At 44.4% G+C, this 26,160-nt stretch overlaps 1 protein-coding gene across 5 annotated transcripts in view; it reads right to left on the reverse strand.

Annotated features, from left to right (window-relative positions):
• The window catches only part of actn1 (actinin, alpha 1), a 52,909-nt gene that overhangs the window by 9,812 nt on the left and 16,937 nt on the right, over window positions 1–26,160 (reverse strand). For 3 of the 5 annotated variants that reach the window (XM_037125561.1, XM_037125557.1, XM_037125559.1), the window contains exons 2-8: window positions 17,415–17,529; window positions 16,883–17,002; window positions 11,881–11,967; window positions 11,180–11,267; window positions 7,799–7,877; window positions 7,281–7,362; window positions 6,150–6,235 (exon numbers count right to left, since the gene is read on the reverse strand). In XM_037125561.1, coding sequence (XP_036981456.1) covers window positions 6,150–6,235; window positions 7,281–7,362; window positions 7,799–7,877; window positions 11,180–11,267; window positions 11,881–11,967; window positions 16,883–17,002; window positions 17,415–17,529 — 657 coding nt within the window. Of the gene's footprint in view, window positions 1–4,138; window positions 4,225–6,149; window positions 6,236–7,280; window positions 7,363–7,798; window positions 7,878–11,179; window positions 11,268–11,880; window positions 11,968–16,882; window positions 17,003–17,414; window positions 17,530–26,160 lie in introns of all 5 variants that reach the window. The other 2 variants (XM_037125558.1, XM_037125560.1) reach the window with 1 other exon arrangement.

The following is a 26,160-nucleotide window of genomic DNA, read 5'->3' on the forward strand; positions in this document are numbered from 1 at the left end:
GGGTGGTGTTCAGTCACTGTACAGCTGTATTTACTAGTTACTTTATACATTAATATATGATGATGATGATCTAATAATTACCTACTGTATACGTACTGTGTTATACTTTATATCTGTATTGATACTGTATATTTGCATACATTTACATCTTCACTATACATGCATAAATATCTGTTCTTTATTCTAATTGTTTCTGATATTTTTCTACTTTACACCTGTGTTTCCTGTGTTTCACTGTAAAGCAGCAGTCAGAGTGGAAATTTAATTTTACAGGGAAACTTACAATAAACACTTCATCCAATAAAAAGTAAGTATTTCATATGTAACACCAGTCATACAAGCATATTTTAGCAGAACAAGTGCTTATACATTTTAAACTTTAAGTATGTTTTGCTTCTATTTGTCAAGTAGAACACTAAATTCAGACCATCTGCTTGTGACGGACTATTTCCACATTGACATTTATCTGCACTGACTCTCCATATGAGAACTCCAAGATTTCTCAAATGAGTAATTTTAGGGATGAAGCAACGACGCTGCAAACAAGTGGAAACAGGACGTCAACTGTCTGATCTTGTGTGTATTGTCCTCTGGACGTCACCTAAAGATCACCAAAGATTAATAACCTCGTGTCTGCGTCTGTCTCTGGAGAGCGACAGTGACAGCTCTAACAAGGACACGTCATATTGTACCTGTCATCAGGTGTCGGGGCACCTTTCCCTCTGCACCACGGTCTTTTTATAGAACAGCAGCGTACAGTACCGTATGCTATTTTAGCCTCTCAGCCTACATACAGACAGCAGGAAATGGAGAGCGAGTCTCCTGTGAGAATATAAAAAAAAAACCCCGGCAGGGATAAAGAGGGGCTCCTCCATGACACAACACTTCCTTAACATGGCCCGTCAGTCCTCATCACTCGACTGGTAACGCATAAACGAGGCAGAGTTTCCGTGACAACGTGTAGTCGGTTAACCCGTTGGGTTCAAGATGAGGAAATGTGGTCGGGAAGGCTCAGTGAAGATAAGACGAGCAGAAGATGCAGAGAGAATTTTAAGCAACATGCAAGTGAAGCAAGTTCAAAGATCTGCAGAAATGTCACGGATATAAAAGTCTCCAGCAGCGTTTGAGAGCGTTGAGGGTAAAAGACCTCAGGCGTTTTTTAACTTCTTGACTCACTTGAACAATTAATAAATCATGAAAAATGGTTGGTTTGTCAGCAGGATTACATAAAATCTACTTAACAGATTTAAACTAAGCTTGGATGGACGCTGGGACTGGGCCCAGAATCGACCCCATTAACTTTTAATGCATCTCCAGATAAAGGGAATTTTTAAAACTTTCTTTAAAGCTCATATCTGTAAGATGACCTTTGAGTGTCATTTCAGGTGGCGGCCGACCCGACCTACAAACCCAAAGCGTCAGTGTTTGATGAGATCGGAAACCCAAAGAAAAGGAAATAAATGAATAAATAAAGTTTGAATTTTTCATTTGAGATCTGGTCTCTTGCCTCCTTTTAAATGTTTCAGTCTCTGTGTTGAGCCTCAATCTAAGAGTACAAACGGGGACTGTTGGGCTTTGGCTGAGGTACGTGCTCTATGTGCCATTCTCATTTTCAAATGTTTCGAATATGAAGAGGAACCAAAGGCTTCCTGAAGCGTGAATGTCCTCAGTCGGGGTAAAACTGCAACAATGCTTTGAAATAAGATCAGTACGAAACCAGAAAACAGAGGTTAGACACTGCTTTGCAAAAATTAAAACACAAAAAGCCTTTAATAATAAAAGGATAAAGTCTAATCGCCGTTTTCAGCTTTCATGAAATGCCCCTGGACCCAAAGAGCTCCTGTTTTTTTTATAAATTTAAATACACTTATTTTATTTCTAGGTTACAAAGGTAAAGTGCCTCGGATAATATTTTTGAAAGAAGAAACCAAAACTACACTGTTATCGATTCCTCTCTAAGTGACATCTGTCACATTAAAAGGCGGTGTAACATCTCAGCAGTGTCCTTTCAGAGCACACAGACACACAGCAACGTTGAATCTCCCTCCCACCACACTTCAGAGCTCAGAGACTGGCATCCCGCTCAGAGGACGGCTTCCAGCTCGCTCCGTCAGAAGATCACGGGGGAAACTTGGCTCGGCCGGAGACATGCTCCGGGGGGCTCCTCCGGGAGCAGCAGGCGGGCTGCCTTAAAAGGAGAGCCAGGATGTGCAGGTCGCGCTTCTGTGAGCAAATGTTTTGCACGCTGGGCCTGTTTACTGACGGTCCTGACAGCCAGGACTTCTTTTATGGATCACTGCGTCCGGACATCAGAGGCAGCAGAGAGAGGATGCTGGACGGATCTTACGGTCAATTTATGAGGCCAAAATGGACCAAACGCAGCTCGGTTCTCTTGTGTATTTTAATTAAGTTTTAATCACAGAGCTAACTAATCATCCGTCAGAAACTCAGGTGTTTCATCAACACTTGAAACGTTTATTTTCAGTATCATTAAGTTGTCTACGGCATAACAGATAAATGATTTGGGTCGCTTTTCTCCAGGGAGCTTCTGACTATATTTCTGAAGTTTTTCCAGATATGCAGGTGATTTTTCACTGTTGCTTTGTCTCTAAGTGACCCCTCTCACTTAATCGTTATCATGTGATCTGTCTTTAAATTATTGATCAGAGCAGCTTTAATGTGCTGCTGAATGTAATGAAAAACTAACACACTCCATCACTGTGTTTCAGTGTCAAATCACGGCCTCTTTCTAGTTTTGTCACCTGCACATGAACCTGTTGGGCTTTCTTACATCTTATTGCTCAGTGTGCATCATTCATAGATGAGACTGGCCACATGTCTTTATTCATTACGGTCTATTATCTGTAAATTTGGTTTGCAGTACCTACATGATTATCTAAATATGGTTTAAAGCCATCTGCACACTATCAGGTGCCAAATGCTGGTGGAAACATTAAATCCATTCATCTTATTTTAATTTTCAAACTGCATTTATCTATATTTACATCATCTTTCATGCTTTTTATTTCCAGCAATGTTGTTCTTGCATCTTGCATCAAAACTGGATGAGGAACCAGAATAAAGTCTTGGGGACGAGGTTTGAGTTTTTCATGATGCAGCACGCGGATCATTTATGATCCAGATGAACAGAAACGTCTAAAAAAAACAAACTGTAACCAGATCATCAGGTTTCAACTTTTGGAGGAACAAAAACGATTCTTATCTTTGTGATTCGATGGACTCAAAAAATACTACATTATAGGCACAAACTGGGGTGAACACTGTTAAGTAAAAGCAAGGAAAGTGATGATGCCCTGGAGGGAACAATCTGAGGTGTGAGACCGAGGCTGTTTCTCCATGTGAAATCCGTGTCTATAAAGCTACGAGCCAGCCAGCAGCGGTTTTCCGGACTCCTCTGGAGGTTCACGAGCTCCATTAAGACGTGGATCTTAAGTACAGGAGACTTAGCGGATATCCGGTGTATGTGTGCGTGATAAGTCCCTATTATTCTCTGCAGAGATCTTGGATTTGGCATAATGTATTCCACCGAGAGGGAGAGAACTTTATGCTGGCGCAGGAGAAAAAAAGGTTGTGTGCTTTATCAGGGATCAATACGCTGCTGAAAGAGGACAGATAAGGAGGTTCTGATTAACTGAGGGTTTGTTTTCCTACCGGGGGCCGCCCACAATAAAAATGTATGAAGTCATTGTGCTCCGAGGCACATAAAATAAAGAGTTCAAGAGGTCTGCAGTCAGAGATGTTGTGATGTTTGAGTTGGTCGGCCAGTCCGAGCATCTATAACGTGTTTTTGAGGAGAGTTTGAGATATATTGTATCATCATACAGGCTTAATTAAAAGTATTGAATATTATCTAAAGGCTGCAGCATATCGCCCAGCTCTACTGCAACAGTTATGCTGGGACTGCAAAACCAAAACAATGAGATGATTATTGATTATAGCTGCTTGACTCCACAGATTGTTCTGCCTGTTATGGTCATTGTTGGAGCTCGATTATAGTCTCATAAGTAACAGTCAAAAACTGAAAGTTGGCAAAACCCGACTGTCATTCTCCAGCAGCCATTTCTGGCAGGTATCCGGTGATTGTTTGATAGTTTTTCCTTTTTGTTTCATTTCTCACCTTCTGCTTGCCTGAGAACGCGTGGTAGTAACACGACACATAGGTCATGACGGCCTTCTCATCTGGCCTCAAGGTGCTAATGATATCTGCCCAGGGAACAGAGGAAGAGGAGGAGAAGAGAGGACAGAGAGGAGGAGGAGGAGGAGAAAAAAAAATGCACAAGAGTAAAAGAGTGCGGAGACAAAAGGGGGCCAGCAGGGGGCGTAACCACAAGAGGAGGCAACAGTGAGAGCAGCAGGTCATCTCCAGTCCACCCAGAGGTCGTCTTCAGGTTGGTTTGTTGATAAATGTCTGAATAGAAGTGACTTCAGAGTGGGAAGCGAGGGACAAAGTCAAAGTTTACTTTAGTTTATGTGTTTCATCTTTTTCAAACCATTAATGTCAAGATAAAGTTTAAATAAATTCACATATTGGAGCCAAGTACCTCCAGTATTTCATCTTATCCATATACAACCAAGGATTTTGTCACAGACAGTAACTGTAAAATATGGAGGATTAACTCCAACGGAGACCGAGGTTACAATTAATTTTGCGAGGAGGGAAACTGAACCTTGTATTGTATTTTGTGACTAAACTTAGTCCTGCGTAATTCAAAACCCAGCCATGTGTTCGGTCCCACTCCCCCTCAGATCTGTGACGCAATCCAGAGAGTCCAGCTGCAGCTCCGGCGCTCTCGGCGAGGCAGACCACACCTCTCCACTCTCTCCAGTTATAAACACAGACATTTTTGATGTGAGTTGCTTAAACACAGCTGTGTTGAAACACTCTGCTGCTGCTGCTGCTGCTGCTGCTGCTGCAGGCCCTCTCAAATGAACCTGGATCTTATGTAACTTCTGCTTTGCGATGCTCCGGCCAGAGAGGTCCAGTCCCCCTCTCCAAGTGTTTGGTGGAATCATACAGAAATACAACACCTCCTAGCACTGCTACACTGAGCTCTACCTGCTGCCCATCCAGACATAAAGTGCCTCAAGGAGCGCCTCGAGGACACTGACATTTCCTGTAGCTCGACGATGATAAACCAGAAGCTCCCCTTACGTCAGAACTCATACGACCAACCTTGGTTTTATCCTCGACTCTACCCTGAATCTTTCTTGTCCTGCTCAGAACTGGAAAAGGTCATCCATTCCTTCATATCCTGACAGACGGACTCCCTCTGCTCTAGTATCACTAGAGTCACTTGGGTCCTGCTTGCATGTGCTGCGGACTGGAACCATGAAGATAACCACATCACCCTCTTTCTGACCACGCTGCACTGCCTTCCGATACCAAATCGATGTCAAGATCCTCCTGCAGCCTTACAAGGGTTTTATTAAGGTTGTATCTTGATTGTATCCAGACTACAGTAACTATGCTTACGGTGAAAATTTAAAAAATGTCTTTTCTCACTGTCACAAACTCACAATCACTCATAATCTGACACAACACTTCCTCCTCGCGGAGCACCAGCCTCCCCTCTTGCACCAGACAGCACGTGGCTATTAAAATTAAATGGCGGCTTTCTGCTCGACTTTGAAGTGCCGGTTTTAATTTCATTCATTCTTCCACCCTCCGTTTAAGCTGTCGCTCTCGAGGCTGAACATAACCATCCATTTAAAGTGTTACATCTCCCCCACCACGCAAGACTTCAGGCTAATTTGTTTCTCTCCGTCAGCGGGTGTGGGTTTTATCACAGGCAATCATCATCATTTATCAGGCAGACTCCGCCGCACCTCCCACTCCGCTCAGCTTCTGTTCGCTGGAACAAAACCCTAATCAGGAGCGATTGTGGTGCCATGCGGCGCCGTCACCACGAGGTAGACTGGAGATACACTTGCGCTCATTGCCTTCAAAAGAACAGAGTCTGTCGTCCCATCATGCATTTGGTGGCGTGAACCATGCGGAAAGTGAAGGAGAGTGACCCCTGCAGGGGGACGTGGTGCACTGCAGAAAGAGAAGGGCGCTGTTAGGACAAACACACAGGAGGAGAGGGGTGAGGAAGAGGAGGAGGAAGGAGACGCTGCATCCAGGATACCTTCTGGGCGCCTGAGAAGGCGTGGTAGAAGCTAGAGACGTAGGTCATGATCGCCTTCTCGTCCGGACGGGCAGTGCCCACAATGTCTGCGGGGGGGAAGAGAGGAGGTCAGGGGGGAGGAGGGGGAGGAAGAGGGGTGGAGGGAGGAGGGAGGTGAAGTTGTTAAACAAATCACAGAGCACAGATAAATGAAGACACAGGAAGTGGAGCTGGGGTCCAGCTTGTCACATAAACAATATCCAGAGTGGAAAGAAAAACACGCTGTGTCGCCGTCCAGATGTGCCTCACAGGGAGGATCGGATTTAAACTCTGCAGTCGCTCTTCAACACAGAAACACACACACACACACGTTAGAAGTCTCCAACTACAGTACGAGTGAGCAGAAAGGCTTCAGTGTATTTGTAGAGAAGGACTGCATAATTACATGAAATAGAAAAAGGATTGGTGTCTCCCTCTGTGTGCACAGCTGCATATGACAATGTGCCAAAGGCCAAAATAAACTCTCTCAGAGAAACGGGTGCCTACAGATTAATAATGAAGCAGCAAAAAAAAAAAAAACAAGGTCTGGAAAAGACAATATTTCATATACAATGAAAGGAAAAGCTTAATCAATTACTTTGCTGGATTTACAAGAAGGGACAATTTTGGCAGCGTCTCACAAAGCTTAGAGAGTTTCCTGTAACACAACAACTCACAAAAATGAGCGATTTTTTAATGGAGTTTGGTGCAGATTAGTAGGCACCTGAAATAACTTACTCACACTTAGATTTTGCTCTTAATGAGCATAGATCCAATCTCAGTGAAAACAATGAGAATATAAGAAAAGCAAGAACGTTTAGATATGATTTCCAGTCAGACACAGCATAATTCACAATAACTAGACGTGTAAAGTGGTCAAAGTAAGTAGGAATGAGAATAAGAAGAAATGTAAGCTCTGCCCATTTTCACACCTTTAACCACCTGTCTAATCACACCGCAGGCTGTCAGATTGTTGGTTTTGGGGCGAGGGACACGTCACTTTCCATCACTTCTGAACTGCACTTCTGAGAGAGTATGTTTTGGTCTTTGAACACAGGAAAAACTTCTGTTCTCCTCATCATCATTTCACAGTGTTCCTCCCAGCTGGCTCACCTTCTGCGTCCAACATCTTGGGGATGTCCAGGTACTTCTCTGCCACGTCGAAGGCTGTGTTCAGGTTGGTCATCGGGTCGTCCTGTTCACAGCAGACACGTCAACACCTTTAGACTCAAGACTGTAATCTGGTTTTCAAGAGCTCAACAATGACTTGAAAGATTGGCAGGAAGATGTGAAAACATGGAGGATTATTGTTTTTTTTTTTAAGGAAAAACTGCAATTTTGCTTCCTGTTCACAAGTTACCATTTATTGGAATGAATGCTTTGGTTTTATTAATTAATTTTTTACCATTTTCTGTAACTAAAACAACCAGCAAAACTAACCTCTTATTTCAGTTTTGCTCCCAGATATGGCACATGGTGTTATTTATTAGGCAGATAATAACATTCTTATATATCTCTGTGAACTCAAACGTGTCTTAATAGGACATTTCAACCTGGTTGACACAAAGATGGACGTACAAGGACGTGCTGCTTCTGTTTCACATGTTAAAGTCAGACAACTGCTCGCTCACCTTGCGCAGCTTGCCGTAGTCAATGAGTTCTGGACGGTGTCGATGAATGAGTGCACAGAAACCCAAACCATCTTTCCAGCTGAAACACAGAGAGGCAGAAACAGTTGTGACAAGGGTGAAACTGAGGTGAAACACAACATGCTGAGGGGGAAGAGAAGGAGTTTGCCTTTAATCTTTTTGATCCGCACCATTCCCCCCGTCTGTCTGCCTAATTGGCTTCAAGTAACAAACCCACATCCGCCCAGCAGCACGTGGTGTGTTTCTGCAACTCAGCACGTGCAAGAAACTATACTTTCATGAGACACGCTATAAGACTTAACAATGAGACGCTGAAACAAACTAAATCTACAGTCTGTGGTGTGAAAAGAGAAACAGTGTTTCAGTGCTTGAGGATGAAAAATTGGTGAAAAATGACCCACCGCGTTTTTTTCAAGGGCCGTGAACAAATTGTAAATCACGGTGGCTTCTGAGGTCCAGAATCAGGGATGTGTTCAGAGAAAAAAGGAAAATTCCCTCTTTGACACTTTTCTTACACTGAACAGACACACGGCTTTTGTGCTGGTTTGCTTTAATTTTCCAGAGTAATTTTCTTGGCAAGCGGTCTCACAGAGTCTTACTGACTTACAGATGTGGTCCAGTTCGACCAGAACGCTGCGGCTCAGAACACGAGAGAGGCCGAAGTTTGAGAAGCCATAAAAGTTTATCAGTGTATTATCTTATCCTTTATACCTATTTTGCAGGATGTAAATATTATTGGAGTTAGCTTAGTTAGCTTGGTTGGCAGGTACAGTTCAGTAAGAAGTAAACTGTTCCTGAAGGAAACTGCTCACAACAAGATCTGTGGATTATCTTGAGCAACGGGGTCATGATTTCTGGAAGGAGACATTTACTGTTGAGTTCTACATTTGCATTTTTTTGGAGCGGTTATTTGGCTTTTAGCTCCACAAGCAGAGTGCCATTATATCAGAGAGAAGGCAGACATGTCCGTGGCCGATATCTCCAAAACACACCAAAACATTCCAGATGGATAAAAAAGCACAACAGGTAGGCAGAAAACTTGTTACTGTCACTTTAAAGCTACCTTAAAAGATTTTTCTGGCCACTAGGGGGCAGCGCAAATGCTGTGAGGACCAACGTTGACATATTGTTGCCATATAAAGTAATATGACAAAGCTGACATTTATATTTGTACAGACAGCAGACACAAAGCATTCATATGAAGTCATGTTTATATCCACCTGACAAATAAACATCTGGCTTCTCTCTCCTTTTAGCTCTGTTTTGGTCTCCACCGAGATAAATATCTGGCTCTTTGGCTGCTAAATGCTTCACTTTGGTCATTTTTGTCTGGAATTTGACTTTGAAGATGTCGAAAACTTATATTCACACATTTGTGCAGTTTATATTTAAGTGTACAAAGCAGCTAAATTCTGTCTGGAAATCAACGAACATGTGTCTGTTCAGCTGAAGGACGTATTTTTAGCTCGGCCTTCTGTGGTTCATTGATCAGCGGCCTTGATGCTGACAGCAGGCTGTCTGTCGCTGCAGTCTGAGAGACTTCTGGAGGATTCACTGAAGCTCTCTGCTCGCATGCTTACAAATTTCAGCATATTACTTGCCATTAAAAAAATAGGCGAGGCTTCTACAAGATGACTCGTACGGCGGTAGAACTTGAGAGCTGGAGTAAAAAAAAAAAAAAAAACATAATTCCCTGCTCTTCCCCCGTCTGCCTCTCATCTCCTGACCGTCTGTCACACAGAGAGACCACATCAAAGCTCTGGCTCTCTGCTCCTGCACCGGGACCATCAGGCCTCTCCCTTTACCTTCTCCTGAAACGACCTCCCCTCGGCTTTCATCCACATCTGAGGATCACAGAGGTCTTCTTTCAATAATTCAACGCGCATGGCGGCGACCTGCGACGCTGACCGAGACCCGACTGAGCCTACCCGTGGCAGGAGCAGGTGCACGGGTACGAAACATGGATGCTATCCTCACACTCTCTCCACTTTTATGTAATTTGATAAAACTGTTTGCATGCAACAAATCAACCGTCTCCTCTCCTCCTCAGCTGGTCTGGTGTCTGAAACACATCTGCTGGTCTGTTCTCTGTCGGAGGCGACTGCTGTCGTCTGTGCTGAATCAGTAACTATTTCATGCAGTTCTGGTGTGGTTTCATTACTCACAGTCTCAATTGAACCAGACAACCACATTTTAATTCAAGGCAGTGTCCTTAAGGAGCAAAATAATCCCTTAACTCGCTGCATTCGACATGAAAACATTGCAGCTCCGTGTGCCATTTTTCTCTCACTGCCTCTCTGAAACACTTTCTGCCTCCTCTGCTGATATTTTCTCATCCAGCGTGGTGAATTAATGGTTTATTTTGACCGAACTAGAACTGGTGACCTCTGAAGGACGAACCGAAAATGTTTTGGTGAGTATTTTTTTCGGTTCTGTCGAGTTTGAAGTGTGTTTTTCCGAGAATGAAATGACTACTTTCCAGTCTGGTGCAACTACAACGTGAATTTAAATCTTGAAACAGTTCAAAACACTTTCTCTCTAAGTTTCCCTTTGCCAGATGAAAACAAACTTAACAAACATTAAATATCAGCACCAGAAACACAACTAGAACCTTAAGTACAGGTTTTTACAGACAGATTCTGATGTTTCCCAGGTTTTAAAGACAACAAAAATGTGGCTTCTCAGAATCTGGACCGAGGTCTGGAATCCAGACTGGACTGCAAGAAGAATCCAGTCCAGACCATGTGTCATTTATTACGCTGTGCAGGATATATTCTGATTGTCCAACAGCCACAATCCAGAGGGGAGAATCGTATTTAGTTACGACCTTGCATTGTGGTTCTTTACTGTGGACTGAAGATACAACTCTGGGTAGCTCCTCTACAAAATTATTTACAGATATTTCTCCTAAAAAGACCCTTGAACTGATCATCAATCAAAGATAACACAGTGTAAATTTATAGAGTTTTTTATAACTTAGAAATATTGGGAATCACAGGTGATTGTTGGGTTATTGTGCTCTAATGCAGCCGTTTACTGTACGTAACTTTGTTTTGCTATTCGCTGCATTATATAAATGTACATAAATAAATAAAAATACCATTTCTACTGTACATAGACACAAGTTCATGTTACCTCTGACGTCACAGTTCAAACTGAGGAGGTCCAAATAAAACACATTTGAGGTGCGACCGCTGCTCTTTCACTTCTTCGGTCTCATTTTCTCTGCTTGACTCAGACGTATGAACTCTTTGCATCTGGTTCCACAGTCTCATCCTGTTTAGTGTAACTGCATCTCAGCGTGTGAGTTAAATAACCTCATTCTTTGTTGGGTATTATGTCTCCCCTGCCTGAAAGCCTTACCTGATGTGAAAGTTCTGGATGTTGACATTCTTGTACGGCGCGGTCTTCCTCTGGCACCACAACAGGAGGCCTTCTTTGGCGGATGTCTCTGCGGTCGGGGGGAGAGAGAGAAGGGATCATTGTGATGTTGGGAGAAAACTCTCAGGCTTTTACTTTGACCGACTCCCGGCTAATCCCTGTTCAGTGGTGGATTAAGCGGAGGTGAAGTGAATGGGAAGCATGTGTGATTGCTGGGATGTTTCATGCTCTCTCGTGGCACGCGGAGAGGTGTCTGGGATCGTGTTGTAACCGAACAGTAACACCTTAAAGACGATAAAACTCACCACGCTGGAATCTAAAGCTGAACGAATCAAGGCTGATCGCTGGTGACATTTAAATTGGATTACATCTTAAGGGCACTATATATGTGAAACAAGGAAAGGAGCATAACATAAGCAGTCCCAGCTCCATAGGAAAAGAACAGTCTGACGCTTTCACATTCAAATGAGAGTGAAGTCTATACGTACGTGCTGATGCGTCCCAGAGGTCTGAACTCTGAGACACACTGCGTCAATGAGAAGTGTTTTCAATTGCAAATGAAGACAGTGAGCAGAGGCTCTTTTCAATGAGGTGAATGAGTGAGGAGCGTGTGGAAACATTCCCAGACACCCAGACACACACACACGCACACACTCACACACACACACACACACTCACAGTACCTTCCACAGAAATGTCTTGGATGGCGAAGCGGAGGATTATGGTCCAGATCATTCCCAGGGTCATCTTAGCATTGCCATCTACGATCTCTGTGGAAAGGGCAAAGCAATAACATTTACGCATTCAGCAGATGCTCAGAATTAGCATTCGTCACACAAGCTTTTTCCAGGTGGATGTCTGAGATAAAGTGTTGAGGATTGCTGGCCGTGCTAGCTGCATGGCTCCGGGGATGGAAACTAAACTGAGCACGAGCCATACTTGGAAGAGGTATAAAAGCACAGACAGTCAAACACAGGGTGTGATAACTAAAAGGGGCAAAATGTGTGAAAATGTGTCATAAATCAGGAGAAAATCAAGAGAATTTTGACCCCAGAGGAAAACTGCAAGAGGCCAATGAAAACTGTGAGCTGGGAAGGTTGGCGAGTTTGATTTAAGTGTGCTGGCATTAAGATTTAGCACAAAGCCCCGCTGCACAAAGTTCAGCCTCACAGAGCCAGTAGTCAGGTCAGGTTTATTCATGTAGACATCCTCTATCTTTAGACCAGGGCTGGGAAATAGGACCTTAAAATGATATTCTGCCACATCATGATACAGAATATATACACGGATATCTTGAAGTGACATAATCAGACGTCATTGTAATTTTCCTATTTCAGTATCATGGGGTATATTTATAAGGTTGATTATCGGTACTTTCACAAAATCATTAACACAATGAGATTTATGATGGATAATAATCAGTAATGTAGATATAATGACTAAGTGGGTAAAGACAAGAATTAGAACAGTCAAATGAGTTCAGAAAAATGATAAAAATGTGCTGAAAATCGGCCTTTAAAACCACAGAAAGGACAAAAGTTATGTCATATCACAATATCCAAAACTGAAGACGATGTATGAATTCATATCACATTAATGATACACTATATTACCAAAAGTATTCGCTCACCTGCCTTTACTCATTCTATGAACTGAAGTGCCATCCCATTCCTAACTCATAGAATTCAATATGATGTCGGTCCACCTTTTGCAGCTATTACAGCTTCAACTCTTCTGGGAAGACTGTCCACAAGGTTGAGGAGAGTGTTTATAGGAATTTTTGACCATTCTTCCAAAAGCGCATTGGTGAGGTCACACACTGATGTTAGTCGAGAAGGCCTGGCTCTCAGTCTCCGCTCTAATTCATCCCAAAGGTGTTCTATCGGGTTCAGGTCAGGACTCTGTGCAGGCCAGTCAAGTTCATCCACACCAGACTCTGTCATCCACGTCTTTATGGACCTTGCTTTGTGCACTGGTGCACAGTCATGTTGGAAGAGGAAGGGGCCCGCTCCAAACTGTTCCCACAAGGTTGGGAGCATGGAATTGTCCAAAATGTTTTGGTATCCTGAAGCATTCAATGTTCCTTTCACTGGAACTAAGGGGCCAAGCCCAGCTCCTGAAAAACAACCCCATACCATAATTCCTCCTCCACCAAATTTCACAGTTGGCACAATGCAATCTGAAATGTACCGTTCTCCTGGCAACCTCCAAACCCAGACTCGTCCATCAGATTGCCAGATGGAAAAGCGTGATTCATCACTCCAGAGAACGCGTCTCCACTGCTCTAGAGGCCAGTGACGGCGTGCTTTACACCATTGCATCCGACGCCTTGCATTGCACTTGGTGATGTGTGGCTTGGCTGCAGCTGCTCGGCCATGGAAACCCATTCCATGAAGCTCTCTGCGTACTGTACTTGGGCTAATCTGAAGGTCACATGAAGTTTGTAGCTCTCTAGCAATTGACTGTGCAGAAAGTCGGCGACCTCTTTGCACTATGCGCTTCAGCATCCGCTGACCCCTCTCCGTCACTTTACGTGGCCTACCACTTCGTGGCTGAGTTGCTGTTGTTCCCAAACGCTTCCATTTTGTTATAATAGAGCTGACAGTTGACTGTGGAATATTTAGGAGCGAGGAAATTTCACGACTGGATTTGTTGCACAAGTGGCATCCTATGACAGTTCCACGCTGGAATTCACTGAGCTCCTGAGAGCGGCCCATTCTTTCACAAATGTCTTGTTTCACAGTCTGCATGCCTGAGTGCTTGAATTTATACACCTGGGGCCAGGCCAAGTGATTAGAACACCTGATTCTGATCATTTGAATGGGTGAGCGAATACTTTTGGTAATATAGTGTATGTACCGTACATAATGCCCAGCCATACTTTAGACCCCTGGTAGGATAAGGAAAAACTTCTTTCGTGAGGAAAGAAGAAGAGAAGTTCACAGCTCACACAGCTTCTGATCTGGAGCTTTTAGTCTGCGATCTCCAAAAGCTGTCAGCAAACATAAAATATATTTGACAAAATTGTGTTTAGATGGCTTCTGACCTGAATTCAGTGCCTCCTGAGCTTATTTGTGCAGAGATTTATCATAATGTAGAATAGCAGAGCAGCCAGAGTTAACCAAGCCCTGACCCTCATGTCCCTGACACACAAGTACAGGGAATGCAATCTCATTTTTCTAAACTGCACGGTGCGTTAGAAACACCTTCCACATGTCGTTGAGGTCAGAAAATTGACTTGACACCGCTGATAATCTGTTGACTCGACACCACAAACACAAACCGTACACTGGCCTGAGTGCCTGTGTGGGCTCGGAGTCAGAGTTTCTGCGGGGTGACAGTAAAACAGCGAGCGCTAAGCTGTTATGAATGAAACGCGTGATGATTCAGTCATTTGAGCCCCGGACCTGTTAAACTGTCAATCAGCTGTGTGCCCTGCAGTGGGAGGCTGTGAATGAACCGCCACTCTGTCCACTCCTCTCCATGTTGTCTATAATAGAAACCCCCCTGCCCCCCCTCTCGTCCTTTCAACAGGTCACTCCTGTTTGCCCGCCGTCAGTAATCATTCGTTTCTCCCTCTAATCCAATAAGACACGGGGCACGGCAGCTCCGCGGCTGCTCGACTCTGACGGACGAGCTGGGACTGCAGGATGTCAGTCAGATGTCTGTGCGCGTAATGCGCTGTGAAAGACGCCTCGGATTGAATTACAGAAAAAGTCTCGCTCGTTTGTTTCAGCTGACGAACGCAGATACATGCTGAGATTAGTCCTAATGAACATGACTAATCAACCTGGGGGAGGAACACAAATCCTGTTTAATCCATTTGAAACTGCCCTCCTCCTCCTCCTCCTCCTCCTCCTCCTCCATCACCCCGAACCCACAATAAACCCCCCGGTGACTCGCATGGACCTTCAGCCCGCCACTGTTCCACCGCCGCCGCAGCGGGCAGGGAGCTGGACTGCCGGGCCGCTCGGACCAGGAGGGGATTCCAGGCGGATAATCTGTCTGGAATGCTGGTCTGGCTTAGGAGCTCTTACACCGGCCTCCGAGCGCTGCAAATAATCTCCAGTTTACGGAGTAATTTCTGTCCCTTTTTCAGCCAAAGAGTCTCGTTTTCTTGTAGGAAGTGAGGGAAATCTGTTCTAATATTCAAGTTGGTTCAGTAATCTTTAAAATATTAAGTAATTATGAAGTATTATTTTGCTTTATGAGCATACTGTCAGACAAAACATGTACTTAAAGATGTCTTCTTGTGTTCCGGAAAGTATTTTATATTATTTTCAGACAGTTTATGGATCGAATGATTAAATTGATAAATGATTCATCAAGAAAATGATACTTTGCAGCCCAAAAGTCTAGTAAAGGACCATTTTCACCGACTCTAACGCAGCTGTAAGCCATCCTTTGACTTCTGTTGAGATCAGAGCTGCATTAAAATCCTTCAATACTATTTTTGTAGCTTTTGTAGCTCAGTAGCTCTGAAGCTCAGTTCTGAGGCTGTACTTGAAAAACCTTTCTGGTAAATAATAAATAAACCAACTTCTGATCAACCCAATCAATTCCAGGCTTAAATCAACAGTTTCCAGTCAGTCCCACCCACTTCTGGTCTAAGCCCCGCCCATTGCTATTCTGGACAGGGACGCAGATAATTGTGCACTCATCCCTCGTCAATATGATACCTGAGCTCAGGGCCGAGGCAAGGATTTTAGAAATACAGAGATCACAAATCCTTGTTTATGTGCGTAAGATATCCGCCTGCAAAATCTCTGTAACCATCCCAGACCAATGGGCGTTAACAGAAATCACTGAAAATGACTAATGGGGACTATTTCCTCAGTAGAAAGTGGTTCCAGTGGGAGTTGTTAGTTAGGTTTGAGGATGATCCTCCAGAGTAATCGGGACATTTGTTCTGGACAGACACGTTCTTATGGAGTCAGTCAGATGTCATCGTTCAGCCGTCTGAGCGACACAATAACACGTCTGTTCTGCTCTGTTGTGTTGTGGCTGCAGAGGAACACGTATCTCAAAACTCTGGCTCCAAAACGTCCACATGGCTAAATACCACGAGGGGTAAGAAGAAAAATATGTGCGCTGTGTGAACCGACCCTTAAGAAGCATGTAAATATTTTGAGATCAGTTTGTTGACGCAGTTTGTGTCTGTTCACAACGCACATGTATAAACTCTCCGTCGATTTTCCAGAAAAACCCCAGAGGGGAGAGCGTGTGGTTGTGAAAGAGGAAGAAGGGAGAGTGAGAGGGAAAGGGGAGTGTTTACTCAGCTAAAGAGCTGTTTACTTTCTGATGGGAGGAGGACGGACATCCCCAACTTATTTGTGCTGGACAACGAGCAGCTTCAGGGCCTGAGGGAGATTGCTGATCCCTAAGATCCCCTCTCGAGAAATTGCACCGCGAAGCACAACCTCCGCCCGAAACACTCTGGAATAAGGATCTCATTAGAGCGCACAGCAGCCAGCGGCACTGCCATGGTAACAAGAGAGAGAGCTACGGACTACATTACGCTTATATTTACAACAGAATGGCAACTATTGATTTGGCTGACGGCCTAATTAGAATCATTGGGTGATAATCAGAGAGGTAAACAAACCCGGAGAAGGTCAGGTGATGGAAAAAAAAAAAAATCCCTGACCTTCATCCTCGCTGTGAAAATGTCACTGTATCACTCACCCTCGGCTCCGATCGACACCAGTTTGACTCCTTTACTGGCGATGAAGTCGAGCGCTTTGTTAACGTTGGAGATCTTGTGGACTCTCATCTTTCCTCTTTCCGGTTTGGCCAAACGTTCGCCTAGACAGAAGAAAAACAACAAAAAGAAAAAAAAAAAAAAGGCAGACAGATAGAGGATGATTAGGATGTCTGGAAGCTTCTCTCAGCACTCGCATTAAAAATATTTTGTTCTGGGGAAAAGACATAAAATAATAAATCCACATCTGGATCTATAAACAGCTGCATCAAATTCAATCTGCAGGATCGAATTCAAATCCCTCTCATAACTCCAACCTGGGCATTTCACTTAGAAACGCGCCACATTACTAAATTCAAACCTTTAGCAAGAAAGTTAATAAGCCTACCGGTATTTTCCCAAAATGTCAAACTACTCCTTTAAGGCTAATCCTGGTATCCAAACACAGCGTGGGTCAGCCCGCTCAATCCAAACTGTTTTTACTCAGATAATCCCGTTAAGCAGGAAGCTGTTTACCTGAGATGACCTCCAGCAGCAGCATGAGTTTCAGCCCATCCCGGAAGTCCTCCTCGATGTTCTCAATCTGCGTGCCGGCTTTCCTCAGGTGGGAGTTACACCAAGCTGTAAACGTCTGCAGACGGAGAAGAAGAGGGGAGAGAGAGAGAAATCATCAGTCGGTGCATTTACACACACGTAATCTGCAGTGCAAACAATGATCGTCGCGTCTGCAGCGGCCATATTTGATAGTGAGGCCGAAGGAGTCTCCTTATATTTGCTCATACAGAGTTATTAAATCCACATTATTGTACAATCTGTTGACAGTGGCACAGGTCCAATGCATTAAACCCTGAAGGATAATCTCAGCAAAGGCAGAATTATATTTGGGTCGGTGAACATCAGAGCAACAGGCTGGCGACTAAGGAAGTGAGACTTTTGTCCACTGAATGTCGGTGCAAGTCTCCAAAACTCGTCCTGTGGAAACGCTGAACACTCAGCTGTCAGAAGCAAAAGCAAAGTCAAAGGCAGCTTAATTAGCAAACTAGCTTTAGCCAGCAAACAAGAAGCCTGCTTTTGTACTGTTACTGTAAACTGTACGTGAGCAAAATATGAACGAGCTGTATCAGATTCTAGTTTGCAAAAATACCGTGGCAACACAACTGTGCAGTTAATGTCCACGTGACTCTAGTTCGCCATCAGAAACTCAACACACCATAATTAATAGTCGTGGTCAACTACTGAATGAGCTAGCAGAGAATAATGCCCCCTGAGAGGAGAGTAATTTCACTGGACGCAATTATTCAAATAAAAACGCAGGTGTTGAGCTTTCTCTGTGCGAATGGCCGAATATTTATAGCCGAGGACAAACATGTCGATCCCATGGGAACACGAACGTCAGTCCCAACCTGTAGGCAATCAGTCTGATGGCTGATGAGAGATTTCACTCAAAATGAGGAAAAATCAACCTCCCTAGAGGAAGAAGAAAAGTGAGGGGATCACAGAAGTCAGGAGAATTGAGCCCCTGAGACTGGAGAACGTCTGTACAAAGTTTCATGGTAATCCATCGAGAAATTGTTTAGATATTTCAGTTTGGACCAAAGAACTGGACTGAGCGCCTCACAGAACACGCTGCAATCTCTTAACAGCTTAATGTGTTTGTGAGCAAAACACTAAATGACTACCTGTCTAATGGATGTTGTTTTGTAGCTGAACCAGACCTGCTGACTAATAAATGTGTTTCCTGTCGGTTTTGTTCGCAGACCCTGCCCGTACCCTTTCATTACAGCCCTTTCAAAACAAGCTTTCTGGAGCCACAGCACACTGGAGCATTGTGTACTGTATACAGTAGGTGTAGCAGGCCCCGGATTCTCTGGCATTTTTGGCATTTAAACATGCTAACGGAAAACATCTGGAGCAGAGTCTCAGCTGCCCAACAGGAGCTGGCATGAGGAGTGGGCCCGCCACGCACCCCGCTGTGAACGCCTCTTTACGAGTTCCTGGGTTAATTACACCCAGCGCCGAAAAACACCAGGCACCATGTTTCCACCAGAGAGCCGGGGGAGGACCTGCAGGAGCCGGGCCAGGCCTTTATGAAAGCCTGCACTGTCTTTCGCTGGAACAAAAGCCACTTAAAAGTCACTGGCGAGCTGCTTGGGAGCACTCGTGGAACTTCCGCGATTAGGTCACTCTTAAAAATGGAGTGGCATGAGGTCTACACGACCATCAATAAACTCCAGAGCCACGTTTTTTGGGGGTTTTTTTTTCAGATGTGTACGTGTTTGTTGGCGTGTGGTCGAGTTTCAACCGAGGCAGAAGCCAAAGGAAACTGAGGATACTGTAGATGTGGAGGGAGCGGGGCAGATTATATGCTGTTTTATCTCCAAGGGTAGAGCTGACAGAAAAAGACCAGCGCCGACGATTTATGCGCAGCTGGCACGCACACACCCTCTAAAACAGACTGTTCCTCTAAAGCATGTGGTGATTTAAGTTGGGCTCCAACAGGCACTAAGATATTTCAATCATCCTAATCAATAGTCCCTCTGCAGGCTTGCCAACAATTTCAAACGACTGAGGCAGGGCTGTGGTGTCAGCAGCCGACGTGAATACTGTTTAATCTAATCACAGCGTTGAGATAAGGCTGTTTGCCGGCTTCTCACAGCGCTCTAAGTTTTAAGTACAGGATGTAATTTTTGACAAGTGGTCGAAAAAAAGTCTTTCTCTTCCCCCTTTTGTGTTCACTTTCCCACAACTTGGTTTAAACACCTTCAAATAAAAACGAAAGAAATAAAACCGGGCTGTCAGAGGTAATGGAAAGTCTGACCTTTAATAAACTGATATGCTGCTCACATTGTCGTTAGCGAAAGAAAGACTTCCTAATACCTTAATTTCACTTTGGCAAATAAGCTAGAAGCTATAAAGAGGAATGAGACGTGTTTAAAGAAAGATAAGACGTGTGCATTTATTTATTTCTTTTACTCTAAACTCACTGCTTGTTGCGGCTTTAGCAGGACCAGACAGCTGAAAATGTCAGGAGGCTTTGAGTCAGACCGCAAAAGAGCACAATTGTGAAAGAAAAAAGAACGACTAAAAGTTCACAGGAGGAATGTTAGCTTGTTAAATGTGCTGGAAGGAGGGTAACGCCGGGGCCGCTCCGGGCTGGGTGACGGGCCCTCCTCCTGACCAGAATTAGCCGGCCCTCCTGCAGATCCTCTGACTCTCTGGGTCATTGTGGAGTTTGGCAGCGGCGGCGCACAGAGCCAGGCTGGCAGCCACCTGCGCCGTCACATGACCTGCTGGCTGTGTTACCGTCAACACTCACGGGCCCTTCAGGTGTTCTGGGCTCTTGGCAGGGCATGACACCGAGCTACCGGTCCACCGGTTACGACGGCCTGAAGCACCTCACAGAACAACACTTGAGGGAAAGTATTAAAAGAATCTGATATCTTAATGTACTTGAGCATTAAAAACACCATTAAAACGAGCCCTCTGGAAGTTGGTCAGTCAGCTGGAAACTAGAGTTAAAGCTGGCTTAATTAGCAAGGAGTCAGGTTTTGCACAAAATCAGGTACTCATTGTTTCAAAACATACTGAGAATCTGCAGAATTCCTACTTTAAGCTGAATGTAAGCCGTGTTTGACCAGAATTGAAGGGGTGGCGACGCTAACTGAGGGGGGCGAGGCTTAACAAACGTTATGTAGCGGCTCCTGTTGGCTGCCGACTTAATTGGGATAACAGTGACGGCAACGCTGTGCAATTAATGCCCACATGAGCCTAGTTTGTCTTTGTAAATGTCATCAGGAACTCGACATGACATAATTAATTGTTGTTAACAAAGGAGCTATGAGAGGAAAATCCCCCCTGAGAGACGTGTAATTTCATCTGAGGCTGAATCTTTAACATAAAATTGAGTTCAGATTTCTCTATGCATAAGTAAAGAGAGTATTTATAGCCAAGAAAAGTTCTGAAGGAGCCTCATCTCATACAATATCATCATTGTCTTATTTGAAATATAAATCTACTTCTGCCTGGCCAGATTTATCTGCTTCTGTACCATTTTGGAATTTCCTCAACTTCTAAGAATGACTTTTGTGCAAGTTCAAATTTGACGACCAGTTAAACTTCCAGTCTGCTGATCAGACAGATTTATGGAGAGATCAATATCGACAGGAGGACTTAAGAGAAGTCCTGAGCCGGTCGCTGTCAGATTTAGTAGGCTACAGCTGTTATTTCAACACTGAACTGAGGTGAATATGAGTTATGGATTAAGATCATTATTGGAGAGTTTGGATCGGGAAAGAGGCATAAAACGTCTGATCAGAACATCCCCCGTAAGAGCGCAGGTGAGAGTTTCTCCAGTTGTCTCAAGGCTGCTTTGCCCTGCAGCTGACTGAAGCTGCTGCCGGTGGAGAAATCAGTCTCCCTGCCTCTTCTACAGCAGATTTCTCTCCGCATAACTCTGACAGGACGACTGCAAAATGGCGGGACTGCCACAAAACACTGGTGTGAAACAGTGTTTTTGAATTAACTCTAAGTTACTGGAGGGTGAAGCATCTCACTGTGACACCAGATCATCTTACAGGACTGACAACTATATTGACCCCAGAGCACAATAATACATCGCAAACAGCCATTAACAGCGACAGAGCAGCATCCAGACTGTATAATTGTAGAAATGCTGGGTCATACATGCAGTCATTTACTGTGAGCAGTGTGTCTTATGGTGCCCGTGCTCTCTACGTGTGATCTTGTCGTGCAATTTGTGTGAGTACAGTATGTGCTGTGAATCTGTGTGAGCTGTTAACATGTCCTCTGCTGAAAATCACTCTCATTACTGCGGCTTGAACACAAGTCTGTTTTCGGGCCTCGGCGTAACATGTCGTGTAACGGGGCGAAGTGAAAGCTCGACTGGCTGTGTCTGCGGGAGGAACTGGAGGGTCGTAAATCTCGAGGGCCCCCTCCCCTCCGGCCCTCCGGTCTGCCTCGTCTCAGCCTCGCAGAACTGAGGCGGGCTGTAAAAACAACAGGGGTCAAGAGCGGGAGGAATCTGCTAGGCATCAATTTCAGGGAAAGTTGCCAGTCAGCGTCATTATAGCAGCATTTTTCCCATGGCAACCACTAAACGCAACGCTCAGCGAGAGAAATACAGAGATTTAATAGTGCGTTGCACTGCATTTATCACAGATGAACAATCTAGTTTATAAAATGTCGGGCAATAGTGACCCATTACAGTTGTTCAACAGCACGAGGCGATGTCTTTCACACATTAGAGCGACTAAGATCATTTATCAGTGACGTCTTTAAAGTCACTCTTCAAAACCTGAAAACAGCAGCTTCAAAATCTGTCTCGGCCACTCAGAGAGTCACTTCTGTTGCTTGTGTCTGCACGATGTGACTTCAGTGAGAGGATAGGATCACAGTCTGTGACGCTGTACGGCGATACATCACACAGAATGAATTATGGGTGATTTTTGTGGATCATATCTTTCGGGGAAAATATCCTGTAGTTTCCCCCCTCTCCGGGAGTTACGGAGTTTCCTGAGAGCAACATGCAACTGCTGCATAACGTAGCTACGTTAACTCCGTTAGCTTTCTATCAAGAGTTTTTTCTAAAAGCTGATAAGTACTTCCTTTGCGTTTGAAAAAAGGTCTGTGTGCAAAAATGATAGAAAAAGTTGGCGATTTGAAAAAACACTAAGGAACCCGGTTTTTAAAAAGTTGTTATCAAGCGCTGAGTTTTGTTTTTTTGTAGTTGGCACATAATCTTACATTACATCTGACCAACTGTTACATGAAAGCTGGAATTTGTATTAACATCATTGCAAAAAAGTAGGGGGCTGAATATCTACATAATGTTGCTTTAAAAATCTGTGTATTTTATATTTTCAATATTTTAAGAGTTTAGATTGTTTTGCTTTAAAAAAAAAAAAAAAAAAGGTGCAATATGGAAAAACTGGACACCTTTTGAATTCATACTCCAAACAGATGGTGCAGTGCATCACCAGAGAAACTGCTAACTGCGGCTAACTGTAAATGCTAACTGTAGCTACTAACAGTAGCAGCGCAGTTAGTGGTCTAGACTGGGTGCTATGAGAAAGTATAGGCCCTCGCTAGCTTATTAGCATGCTAACTTCAACAGCTATTACTGCAAAACAATCGACATCAAAACTCTTATCTCTTCACATTCTGTCTGTTGTTTATTATTTCTAATGTCTTGAACTAAAATGTACACATTTTGCACCTTTAAACAGAGAGTGTATGGTTCTATAATACACTGCTCTGGTTCCCATACGGATGAAAATAAACCTGAACAGATCCATCATCGTGACATGTGACCGCATGACACGGCTGGAAACTCCAGAATAAAAGCTTGACAGGGAACTTTGACTTGTTTTGCTTTTGTGTTAATGAACTAATGAATCAACCGCCGACTGTTAGCACCAGTAATTATGTTTCAAAAAAAACATCATTAACAATTAAAAAGAGCTTTAAAATTCTCCATATCAAACCCATCACACAGAGTTTTCTCTCTCTCCTCGCTCCTGTTGCCTTCCCCACCTCTCACTCAGCTCCGAGCCTCCCCTCTCTCCCCTCTCTCCCCCCTCCATTAATCAGCCTCAGTTAGGAAAATATTTCCTGCCTCTCTGCCAGTTCCATATTAGTACAATCCTTTTACTGAAACAAGCCAGCTCATGAGCCATATCCGAACACACAGGCAGGCAGACAAGTCTAGTGTGGAGAGGAAAGGCAGATATTGCTGGCAGAGCGTCTGACACAGGAAGGCGGTTTTCAACACAGCGGCCAGTTTCTCAAGCCTGAGTCTCCAGCTCAGGGTACCAGAGGGCCTCTCGCGTCCCGATGAAACCTCAGATGCAGGCAGATAAATTGCTAGAAAAACTTTCAGAAAAAATGTCTTTCCAGCGTCTCCTCCAGAGCGCTGAACAAAAGGAGCCGAGAGGAGGTTGAAAGGGGGGAAAAGCATTTCTTTTTAGAATCCAATCCTCAACTTAAAGACCGTAACGCCACCCACAGCTCGGGCTGTAATGAGAATGAAAGTCTGGATGTGTTTGGGGGGGAAATGGGCCTCTGCGAATCCCAGGGAGGTGAGAGCGTCGTTTCTCTCCTGTTAAGTCTATCTCTGCTGAGGCTCGTGGGGGCCGAAAATGCTGGTGGAAAGAGTTTCTTGTGCCAGGAAAACAGAGCTGCTAACAGCTACAGCACCTTCCTCCCCTCTGCAGACTCCCAGATGACTTCCTGATGTGTGATGGATTAGGGCATCGCGTTTAACCAGACAAGTTCACGGAGAGCGTGTACTGATTTAAAATGGCACCCAGGAGGGAGCAGCTGTGCATGAGACGTGCCTTGCTCAAGGGCGAATCAGTGGTAGATCTTCTGTAGAAGCCATATGTTTGTACGATATCAGCCTTGGTTGAAGAAACACATGCTTTATTTTGGATTTCTAGGAGAAGTGGAACAAGAACCAGCAGTGTGACAGCAACATCTCTGAATGGTGGAGCTCGCTGCTCCCATGGAAACATTCACCGCACAAGCAATCTGCTGCTACAACTGGAACCCTGAACAGCCTGTAACACTGTAGTGTGATCTGGATAAGGTAATCCCCTCTTCAGGCCTGCGCAATTACGTTTTCTAATCAATTCTAATGGCAAAACCTAGCAGAGTTTCCAGTCCAAGTTCGAGCTGCACTTCATGAATTTGTGGTACACATTTAAATTCCAGAAAGCTACATCCACTGATTTCTCATCTGGAGTTTGTTTGTGTTGCTATGACAATAAGTAAATCTTAAGTTTGCCTGCAGTCAATGAAGTCGCTGAAACTTCAACACCTCCTGCAGCTCGACGGAGCCAGCAACAGAAATCCCCCAACCGGCAGAAAAGGTGTTGAAACAGATGCGACGCTGCCGCCCGCATTATTCCTGACAGCGCTGTCGGTGGATAGAGATATCACATACATCCTAAAATAAGAATGAGCTGTCATCCCCAAAACAACAGAATGGGGCGAGAATCAGAACTGACAGTGAAAAGTCTGGAGGAGTGAAAACGAGACGATTCAGGTTTCTGCTGCCGTCAGTTTAGAGGCTCAGCATGCAGGACGTGGGGCCAGGCTGCTGTCTGGAGGCTCTGCAGACCGCTGTGCCACGGCTCCGTGCATCTGGCAGGCAGGAAAAAAAACTCAAAAACACAAATTCCAGCTCAGCAGTAGAGTGGGAGGCAGGAGAGCAGAGAGACGGGATGCAAAGTCTGAGAAAAAGGAGGGCAGACAGCCGGACGACTACTGAATACTATATACTGAGTCTGAGACGGTCTGAGGCAGTTTGATTACTGACCTCTTGTTCATGTTTTTGACTGACCTCTCCTGAAGTCTGCTCTCACTTTCAAGTTTCACCTCTAAATAAAGTGGTTTCGCTACTCTGGCTAAACAGTTGGCTTATTTACAACCTGTCGCCTATGTTTTTCTCTTCAAAAGACCTAGTTCTGGTTCAATAAGACCAGAACCGACAGAGAGGATGAGCAAAATTACAAAACCTACAACGGCATTCAGTAGTGCGCATACCTCAATGCCACCTGTTGTACCAGCCACCTAAAATACCCTTTCTTGTTAAAGAAACTGAGAAAAGTTTCTGGATCCATCCCTTTGTTTGGATCCACACTATAAATCTATTCTCGGGCCGAGACACATCCTCCATCCAGGTTTTGTGGAAATCGCTTCAGAAGTTTTTGTGTGATCCTGCTGACAAACACAGGGACACAGGTGAAAACACCCAAGTAGTAAAAGAATTGGAATATTTATTTCACTGACATTTCAGGACGCTTTAAAGCCACCAGTCATTGAAGACTTCTGACCCTGACGCACACAAACAAACAGAGAGACATCCACAGAGGCCCCCCAACATGAAGACATTTACACCTCCAGCACGAACAGCACGACGCCTCTGCATAAAAAGCTCCACTGCTCCATCCATCCTGCTCCGAGTGAGTCACGGACAGGAACAATATGACCTTTACTGCTGGAGGGATGAAGGGGAAATGTATGCCTCTCTCTCTCTCTCTCTCTCAGTTACAGCTCAGAAGATGCTCCCTCAGTAACAGAGGAAGGACAGAAGTCTGGGGACCTGCCAGCTAACAAGGGGGAGAGTGCTGAAAGGGTCAAAGGTCATCGTTCATGCCTCTCCGTCTCCTTCCTCTAAAGCTCACTGGAGGATACACGCACAGAAAACACACAACTCCAGAAACAGTCGATGGGGTTGGAC

Source organism: Acanthopagrus latus, chromosome 16, assembly GCF_904848185.1.
Source record: "Acanthopagrus latus isolate v.2019 chromosome 16, fAcaLat1.1, whole genome shotgun sequence".
Taxonomy (NCBI): Eukaryota; Metazoa; Chordata; class Actinopteri; order Spariformes; family Sparidae; genus Acanthopagrus; species Acanthopagrus latus.